At 53.9% G+C, this 13,142-nt stretch overlaps 1 protein-coding gene across 2 annotated transcripts in view; it reads left to right on the top strand.

The window, feature by feature from the left end:
- SLC46A1 (solute carrier family 46 member 1) overlaps positions 1–13,142 on the top strand; it is a 50,361-nt gene that overhangs the window by 34,716 nt on the left and 2,503 nt on the right. Inside the window, exons 4-7 of one of the 2 annotated variants that reach the window (XM_062175652.1) lie at positions 7,028–7,223; positions 9,707–9,817; positions 10,176–11,028; positions 12,935–13,018. In XM_062175652.1, coding sequence (XP_062031636.1) covers positions 9,812–9,817; positions 10,176–11,028; positions 12,935–13,018 — 943 coding nt within the window. In that variant the 5' untranslated portion in view covers positions 7,028–7,223; positions 9,707–9,811. Of the gene's footprint in view, positions 1–7,027; positions 7,224–9,552; positions 9,818–10,175; positions 11,029–12,934; positions 13,019–13,142 lie in introns of those variants that run through there. The other variant, XM_062175651.1, reaches the window with a different exon arrangement.

Genomic DNA, 13,142 nt, shown 5'->3' with positions numbered 1-13,142 from the left:
AGAGGATGGCCCAAGTTCTTGGGCCCCTGCAGCCATGTGGGAGACCTGAGAAGAAGCTTCTGGCTTCGGCCTGGCCTAGCCCTGGCTGTTGCAACCATTTGGGGAGTGAACCAGTAGATGGATGATCTCTCTCCCCCACCCTTCTCTGCAACTCTGCCTTTCAAATAAAATAAGTTTTTTTTCCAAAAAAAAATTTGCACAAGAGTCAGCTCCAGTATCCACCCTTGTCTTAGAAAATATTCACAAAAGCCAGCCACCTACCAAACAACTGGGTAGTAAGTGAAAAGTGAGAAGGCCCCATGGGACGGGCCAGGGGTTGATTCTGCAGGGCAGTGAACGTGTCCCAGCTTAGCCTCTGACAGGTGACTTAGGAGCTCTGGGATATGATTAGGAAAGAGTGGACTGGCAATGGTGGAGGGTCAGGGCTGCCTGGACAGGTCCGTGTCATGGAGAATGCACTGGTTGCTATTATCCAGCTGAGCAGTTTGTGCCGGGAGAGGTTGCATTCCTCGCCTTGCCCTGGCGAGGTTTCAGCCTCAGACATGCTTCCCTGAGATTGCCCTGGCCTGGATGAGGCCTGCCTGTCCCTGACACAGCTCAGTCCTGCCTTAGAGAGAGGAGCGATCTCACCCTAGCCGGCGTCATCTCTTGTTGGCTTCTTTAAGGGCCCCCTTTGCTGCATCCCTCAGTGTTAATGTAGTTGGCCCCTACTTCACCCTTGCCATCTGATTTCTGTCCTCTTCCCTTCCTTCGGCTGCTGGACCTTCCGGAGCCCACCGTGGACCTCGAAGGGCCAGCGTGTCCCTCTGCCTCGGCAGGCTCTCTGCTCTTGGCTTCCTCCGCACTCCCTCTGCTTCTCCCGCTCCTCCTGCTCCACCTGCTCCTCCTGAAACAGTGGACTCTACTGGCCGCTGCCCCAGCTCATGTCCTCGGGCATGACTTGATCCCACGCAGGTGGGTGACCACCCACCCACCCTTCCTCCTCAGCTCTCGGCACAGCTTCCAATGGGAATCCCCTCAACTAGAAGTATTCTCACACAGAGGCCAGCAGACCTGCCCTGCAAGATAAATGAAAAGGAGTTCAAGTGAGAGATGATAGCCCAGAAGCACAAGAGGAGTCCATAGCACTTTCAAAAGCAAATTTGTGGATTAACCAAAGCAGTTTAAAATAGCAATAATTATATACCTCACCGGGGCTAAAACCTATGTGGAAGTAAAATATGATAACAACAGCACAAAAGGCAGCAGGAGACTGGTGAAGGTAAATGATTTTAAGGCTCTCCAATGTTTAAAATACAGTAAAAAGTAAAAAGATGAGGTTGATTGGAAAATTTCTAACAAGCATACTATCAAGGGTGACTGCTGAAAAATAATGTAAAAATCTGACAGTGGATAGAAATGGAATAATATAAAATAGTTATTCCAAAGCCAAGGAAAGACAAGAAACAAATACACATGGGAAACGTAGAAAAGAGTTGCCAAGATGGTAGATTTAACTGCAACTATATCAATACTACATTAAATATAACTGAACTAAACGCTCCAACTGAAAGACAGAGGCCAGTCCTGGGAGTGATTCCCTGGAACTGTTACGTCTAAAACGAAAACCCGTTGTGAACACGAGGCATAGGTCAGCGGCCCCCAGAATGTCACCCGATTCCCTCAACCCCGCGATGCCCTGCCTTGTCTCAGGGGCCGCCTTTCCCGCTGGACAAAAGTCACCCTGCACTTCCTCTCCTCCGTCCTGGTGGCTCCTCAGCGCTTACGTGAGCTCTTCTTGACTTCCTCTTGACGACACATGCACTTTCTCCAACTGGTTCATGCCACTGTGACACTGGGCAAAGCAGGCCTTGCTGCTCGCCGCTGGACAACCAATTCAGCAGAGACAAGAGTTGGTAAGAGAAAAGGGTTTATTTCAAGAAGCTAGAAGTCGTGGGACAAGGGTTATCTATGGATCCAAAATGTGCTCTTTCCACCCAAGCAGAGCAGCCGGCCAAAAGGGTTTTTTAAAGCAAAGGGGTCAAGTGGAGGCTGGAAAACATAATGAATCCAGTTAATTGATGACTAAGCAGACTTTCAGGCCTTGTTCTCATGGCGGTCCTCGCAGGCAATCCAGCGTGTCAGCCGGTGGAGGGTTCTTGATCAGGAAGCCCTGTTTGCAGTTGATTGCTGCCTTCTTTTCCTTTGCTGAGTGTGAGGTCTGCCACCTCAAGCCATCTTTCAGCGGACTCCTGAGATTCTTCTTTTTAGCTTGCATATGTACAGTTACAAATGAAGCAGTGTTGTTGCATATGTTTTGATTGCTTCTTTTTTTTTTTTTTTTTTTTTTTTTGACAAGCAGAGTGGACAGTGAGAGAGAGAGACAGAGAGAAAGGTCTTCCTTTGCCGTTGGTTCACCCTCCAATGGCCACCACGGTCGGCGCGCTGCGGCCGGCACATTGCGTTGATCCGAAGCCAGGAGCCAGGTGCTTCTCTTGGTCTCCCATGGGGTGCAGGGCCCAAGCACTTGGGCCATCCTCCACTGCACTGCCAGGCCATAGCAGAGAGCTGGCCTGGAAGAGGAGCAACCGGGACAGAATCCAGCGCCCCGACCGGGACTAGAACCCAGTGCGCTGGCGCCGCAGGCAGAAGATTAGCCTATTGAGCCACAGCACCAGCCTTGATTGCTTTATGAATTGTTCATGTTTTTTGCCCATTTTTCTGTGTAATTGCTTTTATCTATTTTAAAAAATTTTTAAAGATTTATTTATTTATTTGAAAGGCAGAGTTACAGAGAGGCAGAGGCAGACAGAGAAGTCTTCTATCCACTGGTTCACTCCCCAGATGGCCACAATGGCTAGAGCTGCACTGATCCAAAGCCAGGAGCCAGGAGCTTCTTCCGGGTCTCCCACGTGGGTGCAGGGGCCCAAGGACTTGGACCATCTTCTACTGCTTTCCCAGGCCGTAGTAGAGAGCTGGATTGGAAGTGGAGCAGCCAGGACTTGAACAAGTACCCATATGGGATGCCAGCATTGCAGGCGGCGGCTTTACCCAATACGCTGTAGCACTGGCCCCCTGAAATTCTTATGCAAACATTATCATTCACAAGACTAGTCACAGGTAACTCACACTATCAGAAGTGTGTTTTTGTTGGTTAAAATACAAAGAGGGAAGTGAAGATGTTTTCATTACAGCTACACTACTCCACAGTTTTATTATTTGGGATGTGCGGCACTGCTTCCCACTGGCCAGGGAGCTCCCCCAGGGAAGGGATTTTGCGAAGGTCCTGGCTGTGCTGTAACTTCAGCTCCTGGCAGAGGCCTAGCAGGCAGTCGGTGCTAAAGGAATGGCTGGAAGAGGGATGGTAGATGGGAAAATTCCATCAAGAGGAAGCTTTAAAATGAGACCAAGGGCAGGAGCCCCAAGACAAGAAGAGGTTTATGGAATCTCCCTTGTGGGGTAAGTGGTTGTGATACAAAGTAAGACTGGTTATGACCACAGAGTTGGGAGCCCCCATGTAATTTTTGCCCAGCCAGAGGCAAAGAAGCCCTTACAGCTTCCAGGCACTTGCTCAGGGCCTCTCAAAACGTGCTGAGCACATATCCCTGGGTTGGACAGCATGCTTGAGTGCCAGTACCTACCATCCCTTAGCCCGTGGCACACTTGGCTAACAGATGACAGCATTCCTTCCCAGCAAGCCTGAGAAGTGGTCCATTTCAGTCAATGCACCGGAGTTGGCACCTGACATCACACCTACTTTTTTTTTTTTTTTTTTTTAACAGGCAGAGTGGATAGTGAGAGAGAGAGAGACAAAGGTCTTCCTTTTCCGTTGGTTCACCCCCCCCCCCCCAATGGCCGCGCTGATCTGAAGCCAGGAGCCAGGTGCTTCTCCTGGTCTCCCATGCAGGTGCAGGGCCCAAGGACTTGGGCCATCCTCCACTGCACTCCCGGGCCACAGCAGGGAGCTGGCCTGGAAGAGGGGCAACCAGGACAGAATCTGGCGCCACAACCGGGACTAGAACCCAGGGTGCCGGCACCGCAGGCAGAGGATTAGCCTATTGAGCCGTGGTGCCGGCCAATCATCACACCTACTTAACATCTCCTCTCATTACGGGGAAAGCCCAGGCTACCGGTTACAGAGATGGAAGCAACGTTGTGTCTGCCGCCAAGCCTGGAGGCAAGATGCCCGGAGGCTTTGGGAGGAGACAAACCTGGGAATGTAAATCCAGGCTTAGAGGCACACGGGATATTGTGGAAGTACATGGGAGGCAACGACCAACTGTGCCTAGGGGGGATCTTGAAGGATGAATAGGAGTTGAAGAGGCCTGGGAAGGTGAGCAGCATGCTCCAGGCAAAGGGACTAACACATACTGAAGTGTGGGAACATGAAGCGCCAAAACAGGCTTAGGAAGAAGGAAACCTGTACTGGGAGTGGGAGGCACCGTTTCCCTTGACTACCCCAAGCCCTGGTGACATCATCAATGAGTAATCGTAGTACCCGCCTCCAAGGTGGTGGAAGGACTCGATGAAGCATGCAATGCCCTCCGTGCTGCCCGGGTCCAAAAACCAGCTGCTGGTGATGTCTGCAGGGTCCCAGGGGCACGGGCTGCTCTTTGGCAACTGAGCCTGAGCAGGTTTGAAGGCGAGGAACGTCAGATTTGGACAACTTTTATATTTCCTTTGCTAAATATATATATTTAGGGGGCTGGCACCGTGGCTCACTTGGTTAATCCTCTGCCTGTGGCGTTGGCATCCCATATGGGCACCGGGTTCTAGTCCCAGCTGCTCCTCTTCCAGTCCAGCTCTCTGCTGTGGCCTGGAAGAGCAGTGCAGGATGGCCCAGGTCCTTGGAACCTGCACCTGCATGGGAGACCAGGAGGAAGCACCTGGCTCCTGGCTTCGGATCAGCACAGCGCGCAGGCCGTAGCAGCCATTTGGGGAGTGAACCAGTGGAAGGAAGACTTTTCTCTCTGTCTCTCTCTCTCTCACTGTCTATGATTCTACCTGTCAAATAAAATACATACATACATATATATATATATATATATATATCAGAAGAGTTGAAAATACTTAAAAAAGAACAGAGAATCTGACATCACCCCATCGCCCAGCCTCAATTGGTTACTCTCTGGGTACCATGGCCCTCAACCTTGACTCCGCAGTTCTTAATACCTGTGACATTCCACATGAACTACACACGTTCTCTGGCTTTTTCACCTGCAAATCCTTACATAAACAGTTTATATTATTATATCCTCTTCCAATATGTTGTTTGAATGACTCATATCCATTGAGTGGATCTATTATAATTTGTTCAACCATTGACCTGACATTGGACAAGTAGGTGGTCTGTGGCTTTAGTTTGTTTGTTGACTATCATCAGTGATGTTAGAGAGACTGTGTTGGCATGCAAAGCTTTTTTTTCTGTACTTTGGGTCACTTCCTTTGAATACTGTATTAATCAGCTTTTTGGTACTATAATCAAATACCTGTAGCAGCTAACTATGAAGAAAAGAGGTTCACTTTAGTTTATGGTTCTGGAGGTGTAAGATACAGGGGCCTCATCTGGCAACAGCCTTCTTGTTGGCAGAGCCTACAAGCAGTACAGAGCATCCCATGTCCAGAGAGAGAGAGAGAGAGGAGAGAGAGAGAGAGAGAGAGAGAGAGAGGACGCGCATGTGGGTGTGCATTTGTGTGGTCTCTCTCCTTCCTTGTAAGGTCACCAAGATTCACTCATGGGGGTCCCGACTGAATAAGCAAACCTAATCTCATCACTTCGCTAAAGCCCTGCCTGTAAACACCATAGTCTGATTGAGTTTCTACCCTCTTAATACCATTAACATAAGACTTTGGGGGTTAAACTGAATGAGTTTGGGGGGAACACATCATATTTAACCCACAGCAGATAGAGACCCAAATGAGGAATTAGAGGATGCTAGGATCTTTTTTTTTTTAAACAAAAAGATTTATTTATTTCTTTGAAAGTCAGAGTTACACACAGAGAGAAGGAGAGGCAGAGAGAGAGAGAGAGAGAGAGAGAGAGAGAGAGGTTTCCCATCCTCTGGTTCAGTCCCCAATTGGCCGCAACGGCCGGAGCTGCACCGATCTGAAGCCAGAAGCCAGAAGCCAGAAGCTTCTCCCAGGTCTCCCACGTAGGTGCAGGGACCCAAGGACTTAGGCCATCTTCTACTGCTTTCCCTGGCCATAGCAGAGAGCTGGATCGAAAGTGGGGCATCTGGGTCTCGAACCAGTGCCCATATGGGATGCTGGCACTGCAGGTGGCAGCTTTACCCGCTACACCACAGCGCCCATCCCAATGCTAGGGTCTTGTCACAAGGTTACCACCTGGAAGGGTACATTTACACTCCTCGGGCAATGTTTGTTTTGCTGTAGCCTTACCTGCTGTGAGCATTCTCATCCTCATTTAAAATGAAACTTTACAAGTGTGGTGGCCACAGAGCACAGAGCAAAGGCGCAGGGTTGTCTTCAGCATTCAGGAGCAAGAGGAAAACTCATTGTGTGTCCCACACTGGGTTCTGTGTTCCCACTTCTCAGGACTTGGTTTTTATCCAACTCTTGATCTAAAGGTTGGTATCAAACATAGTTTAATGTATTGGCCCTTTTCACACTTTAAAAGGAGTATTTTGTTTGCCTCCTTTATTAAAAAAAAAATTATTTGAAACAGTTAGAGAGAGAGAGAAGGAAAGGCAGAGAGAAAGAGGTCTTGCATCTGCTGGTTCACTCTCCAGTTGGCCACAACGGCCAGAGCTGCACCAATCCAAAGCCAGGAGCCAGGAGCTGCTTCTGAGTCTCCCTGCAGGTGCAGGAGCCCAAGGACTTGGGCCATCTTCTACTGCTTTCCCAGGCCATAGCAGAGAGCTGGATCGGAAGAGGAGCAGTCGGGACTAGAACCAGCACCCACTTGGTATGCTGGCGTTGCAGGTGGAGGATTAACCAGCCCCTTGTTTGCCTTTGATTATGGTTTTGAGTTCTGATGGAATTAAATCTACAGATCTTTTCTTTTGTGATTGCTTCTTCTTCACTCTAGGGATTTGCAAAGCAGGACCTTTCTGCTCGCCCTGCACAGAGAATCACCATTCTCTCTGGGCCTCTGCGTGCGAAGATGTGATTCCTCAGCCTCCTTGCAGCTGTAGACCCTTGGACTCCGCAGTGCAGCTCAACAGTGGCAACTGGGGCTCCAGGGCTCCAGCGGGGGCACTCATTCTCCCCGAGACTGAGAGCAGGTAATGTGTGCATCCAACTAACACCTGGGCACTCACCAAGCGCCAACCAGCCTAGGTGCTGGGGACACAGCAGTGAAGAAAACAAAGCTCCTGTCATTGTGACCTCTCAACAAGCAAGAACGTTACAATAATTTAGACGGTGATAAGGACCGTGAAAAAAATAAAATAGGGCAAGAGGTTAGGGAGTGCCAGCAGAACTGCTATCAAATATGGGAGGGTCAGGTGACATTCACCATTATTTGTTTATTAATTAATTTCAAAGGCAGAGTCAGAGATATAGACAGAGATCTCCCATGTGCTGGTTCACTTCCCAGAGGTCCACACCAGCCAGGCCGAAGCCAGGAGCCCAGAACGCCATACAGGTCTCCCACTGGGGTGGCAGAGACCTGGGTACTTGAGCCATCCCCTGCTGCCTGCTAGCTTGTGAATCAGCCGGGAGCTGGGATGGAGTGCAGAGGCAGGACGCGAACCCAGGCACTTGGAGACAGGACGCGGGCGGCACAGGTTGTGAACATCACAAGTGGCAACCAAGCGCCCACCCCAGCCAGGGGACATTTAGCAGAGACCTGAAGGTAGACATCTGGGAGAAGAGCCTTCCGGTGCAAGGACAGAGGCATGAACATGCTGGACAGACTGGAAAGGGACCAGGAAGCCCAGCGTGGCCAGAGCAAAGGGAGCCCCCCACTGGGGAGGGGGCAGGGCAGGGGAGTGGGCGGAGCAGGTGAGAAGGTGGCTTGTAGAGCCCTCACGGTGATGATTTTCCATCACCGGGTGGCTTGGAGGAGAGCGGTGAGCAGGTGTAGCTGTCTTCAAGGAGTAAGAAGTGGCCTCTGGTCTGGTGGGCGCTGCAGGCTCTGCCCCTGCCATGAGCCACACCCTGTCCCACTCCCAACTGAGGGACCTTGGCCTCTCCTAGCCTTACTCCTTTATCTAGGAAATCATTCCAAGGTTTTAGCTAGGTACAGCTCCCTCACTGCCACTGACCCAGATGGGCCAAGCTTTTGTGTAGGTGCTGGGAGGGGAGGGGCCGCCCCAGAGGTTTGAGTGTTCCTGGTGGAATCTGCCATCTTATCTAGGAAGATCTCATTCACTCCACCCCTAGCCAGTCAGCAGGTGGGAACAGTCCAGAAGCTGCAACAAGCCTGGGGCAGTCACAGGGCCAGGATGGAGGCGCCCTCCCTCCGCCCCAGGAGACAGGCCAGTGCCTGCTCCCAGAGATGCACTCAGCTGCCCGGTTCCATCCCAGGGGAGGCCTTTGCAGCTCCTGCTCCACCAGGGCCGGCATTAGCACCCTTGGGGCCCCCATCCCATGGAACGTTGTGGAACGTCACATGGATTAGTAGGATGCTTGATTGGCTCTCACCCACTGCTCTACAAACGGCTGCGCTTGGTGAGGGCTTTGCCATTTCCTTCACTGCCATGTTCACAGTGCTCCCTCACAGATGCCTGGCATAGATGGGCGCCCCACAAATGAATGAATGAGTGGGGAGCAAGGCAGGCACTGCTGTCGCCTTTCACAGGCAATAAAACAGAAGCCCAGACAGGTCTGAGCCGCTCAGCAGCACAGCAGGCACTACCTCCTGGCCTAATTCCTACAGTGGGAGCACCCGGCACCGACCGCACCCAGGGCCCCCCCAGGCTCTCCTCTTGCAGACTCGGACCCTCGGCCCTGAAACACGACGAGCGTCGCAGAAAAGGATCAGAGGACGCGAGGGAGCAAGTGACAGCTTGTCAGTAACGCTCATGGCTCTGTTCCCTCGCGGCTCTCTCGGGCCGGTTCTGTTTGCACCCCCTCTGCAGACGGAGAAACAGAGGCACAGAGAGGCAGGGGCACACCTGAGAGGACGGTGCGGCTTGGCGGCGCTCGCACCCCCGCATGCCCTCAGCGTCATGGCCCAGAACACCAGTGCGGGCATCTGGAGGCGGGTGTGCACCCCTAGCGCCCGTTGACCCAACTTCCAAATCTGAACATCGGGTCGTTAACAGCGTCTAGCCCACAAGGCTATCGGGAGATTAACGTGCGCAGAGCTCAATACCGTGTCCAGCACATAGTAAGTGCTCAATAAATGTTAATTATTGATGTTCTCGTTAGTGTTCAGCGTGTTTCAGGGTCCAGGGCTTCAGGGCAATAGCTCTGCGCATGATACAGATGAGGTCACTCAGCGGGCCGGGGCCGCGGGGCCCCCGGCCGGTCCACACCCGGCCCAGAGCGGGCTGGACGAGTCTGGGGGCCGGAGGGCCCAGGCCCCGCCCCGCCAGACTTTAAGAAGGAGCACCGGGCGCACGCGCAGACAGCGCAGACGCGCGCTCCAGACGCCGGTCCCGGGCAGCGAGCGAGCTACGCGCCGTCCCCGCCGCGCACGCTCATGGAGGGGCGCGCGAGCTCCCCGAGCGCGCCGCGCGCCGGCTCCGTGACGGCCGCGCTGTGCCGCGGCCCCGTGGAGCCGCTCGTCTTCCTGGCTAACTTTGCCTTGGTCCTGCAGGGCCCGCTCACCACGCAGTACCTGTGGCACCGCTTCAGCGCCGACCTTGGCTACAATGGCACCCGCGACAGGGGGGGCTGCGGCAACCACAGCACGAACCCCACGATGCAGGTACGCGGTGGCGGGGAGGAGCGAGAGGCGGGCAGGGGGCGGGCCGGGAGCGCGCGCGCGCGCGCGCGCGCGCGTGCAGCCGAGGGGCGGGGCCCGCGGGAGGGTGGGGGGCGTCTGGGACTGTGCTAAGAGGGTGGGGAGCAGGGCGGGGCGAAGGGGGCGTGAGAGGGGTAAAGCCTGGCTGGAGGGTTAACCGAAGGGGTAGGGGCCTGGGCTCTGGGTCCAGTTCTCGCACCCCCTCCAGTGCCGTGGTCCTGAGAGGCCCTGCGTTGTAGGGCTCCAGAGAGCGGCCTCATCCCTCGAGCCCCAGGGTGGGCAGCCAGAGAGTGACCACAGCCTCCCAATTTTGTCCCCACAGAGAGTGGAGACCCTTACCTCCCACTGGACCCTCTACATGAACCTGGGAGGCTTCCTGGTGGGGCTCTTCTCGTCCACCCTGCTGGGAGCCTGGAGTGACCGCGTGGGCCGCCGGCCCCTGCTGGTGTTGTCCTCGCTTGGCCTGCTGGCCCAGGTCGTGGTGTCCATCTTTGTGGTGCAGCTGGAGCTCCACGTCGGCTTCTTCGTGCTGGGCCGCATCCTGTGTGCCTTCCTGGGGGACTTCGGGGGCCTCCTGGCTGCCAGCTTTGCCTCCGTGGCAGATGTCAGCTCCAGGCGCAGCCGCACCTTCCGGATGGCCCTGTTGGAAGCCTGCATCGGTGTGGCGGGGATGCTGGCGAGCCTCCTTGGGGGCCACTGGCTGCGGGCCCAGGGTTATGCCAACCCCTTCTGGCTGGCCTTGGCCTTGCTGATAGCCATGACTCTCTACGCAGCGTTCTGCTTCGGGGAGACCCTGAAGGAGCCGGAGTCCGCCCGGCTCTTCACGTTCCGTCACCACCGATCCATTATCCAGCTGTACGCGGTGCCCTCCCCGCAGAAGTCCCGGAAGCAATTAGCCCTGTACTCGCTGTCCATCTTCGTGGTGCTCGCTGTGCACTTTGGGGCTCAGGACATCCTGACCCTCTATGAGCTGAGCTCACCCCTCTGCTGGGACTCCAGGCTCATCGGCTACGGGTCTGCAGCCCAGCAGCTCTCCTACCTCACCAGCCTGCTGGGCCTGCGCCTCCTGCAGTGCTGCCTGACCGACAGCTGGGTGGCCGAGATTGGCCTGGCCTTCAACATCGTGGGGATGGTGGTCTTTGCATTTGCTACCATCACGCCCCTCATGTTCACAGGTAACGTGTGTGGGCCCACAGCTTGATCCAAAGGCACTGGGTGAAAATTGGGGGCCAGCCCCTCTCTGCCCCCAAATGTGGCTCATGCCGGTGTCATGGCCCCAGCCTGCACTGGATAGGTGTCATCTGTGATATATGGCCAGAACAGGCCTTCAGTAGCCAAAGTAATTAGTCCACATTATCAGCCTAACTATTAGTAATACAGAGCAAAAGACAAAAGCGTGGCTCACACGCTAATTGCTTCACCCCTTGGCCTTCTACACCCGATTCACGGTGTTCTTAAACAAAGTCCACGTCATTAAATGCCTGTTACTGCTCTGATAAGAACCACAGGACCTCCCTCAGGTACCCTTGGTCACCTTTGGGATTTATTTATTTTTTTTAAAGATTTATTAATTTATTCGAGAGGCAGGGTTACAGAGAGAGGGAAAGACAGAGAGACAGGTCTTCTGTCTGGTGGTTCACTTCCCAAATGGCTGCAATGGCCAGAGCTGGACCAATGTGAAGCCAGGAACTTCTTCTGGGTCTCCCATGTGGGTGCAGGGGCCCAAGCACTTGGGTCATCTCCCACTGCTTTCCCAGGCTATTAGTAGGGAGCTGGGTTGGAATTAGAGCAGCAAGACTTGAACCAGCACCCACATGGGATGCTGGCACCACAGGCGGAGGCTTAGCCTATGCCACAGCGCCGACCCCAGGATTTTTTTTTTTTTTAAGATTTATTTATTTATTTATTATTTTGAAAGAGATCTTCCATCTGCTGGTTCACCCCTAGAAGCCACAATGTCCAGGGCTGAGCCAGGCTGAAACCAGGAGCCAGGAACCAGGGGCTTCTTCATCTGAGTCTCCCACATGGGTGCAGGGGCCCAGATGCTTGGGCCATCTTCCACTGCTTTTTCCCAGGCACATTAGTAGAGCAGCTGGGCTGTGGTGTCTCAGGCTGCGGCTTTACCTGCTGTGCCATGATGCTGGCTCCATCTCTGGGATTTTTAAAAAATAGCAGTCTTCCTCTTTTTTTTCTTTTAACAATCTATTTATTTGAAAGTCAGAGTTACACAGAGAGAGAAGGAGAGGCAGAGAGAGAAAGGTCTTCCATCCACTGATTCACTTAGCCTGGCGCTTCCTCCCGGTCTCCCATGTGGTTGCAGGGGCCCAAGGACTTGGGCCACCTTCTACTGCTTTCCCAGGCCATAGCAGAGAGCTGGATCAGAAGTGGAGCATCCGGGTTGCAAACCAGCGCCCATATGGGATGCTGGCACTGCAGGCAGCGGCTTTTACCCACTACGCCACAGCACCGGCCCAAGAGCAGTCTTCTTAGACCACGCACAGGAGATTCCTGCTTATTTAGTTCCTCTTCTCATCTGCCTTCTCCTTCCCCTCTCTGCTTCCTCCTTTTCTTTTCTTTCTTTTTTTTTTGGAATGGGCAAAGGGTAGCTGGCCAGACAATGAGGAAGTTAACTTTTTAGAAGGGACAGTTTGAGCCCTCAAATATGTGTACCAAGTCGCCATTCAGTAACACAACTTTTAACCCGGCTGCTTGTCTGCCAGTGCACGGGCGCCCTGAGGGGCGCAGAGCGCGCAGGCACCGTCATTGTTCTGGGCACTCTCGGTGTGCGTTCGGAGGAGGCACTGAGCTCACGGACTCTGCAGTGCTGAGGACATAGCAGTCGCACGAGGGCGAGAAACGGTCCTGGGGTACGGCTGCGGAAGGAACTCTCGGGTCCTTGCTGAGCCGCACCCCTCCTCGCTGCCACTCGTCTCCTGCAGGGGCTGTACAAGGCCACACACACTGGCTGGTGTGAGCAACAGAAATTCACTCTCATGGTGCCAGAAGCCAGAAGTCCAAATCAAGATATGGGCATCCCTTTCCCCAACCCCGTTTTCCTGACGAGCTCTTATTTCTCCCCAGGGTATGGGCTGCTCTTCCTGTCGCTGGTCATCACGCCCATCATCCGGGCCAAGCTGTCCAGGCTGGTGAGCGAGTCGGAGCAGGGTGAGTGTCAGGTTCCTCAGGTCCAGGGTAGCCTGGACCAGGCAGACAGGCCCCTGTGGCTTGTGGGCAGCTCGCGCTCCTCCCTCCTCCCCTGGAGAAGTAAATGGCCGAGACAGACGGACTT

Source organism: Lepus europaeus, chromosome 18, assembly GCF_033115175.1.
Source record: "Lepus europaeus isolate LE1 chromosome 18, mLepTim1.pri, whole genome shotgun sequence".
Lineage (NCBI taxonomy): Eukaryota > Metazoa > Chordata > Mammalia > Lagomorpha > Leporidae > Lepus > Lepus europaeus.
The sequence above is the reverse complement of the archived record's forward strand: the minus strand, read 5'-3'. Positions and strand labels throughout refer to the sequence as shown.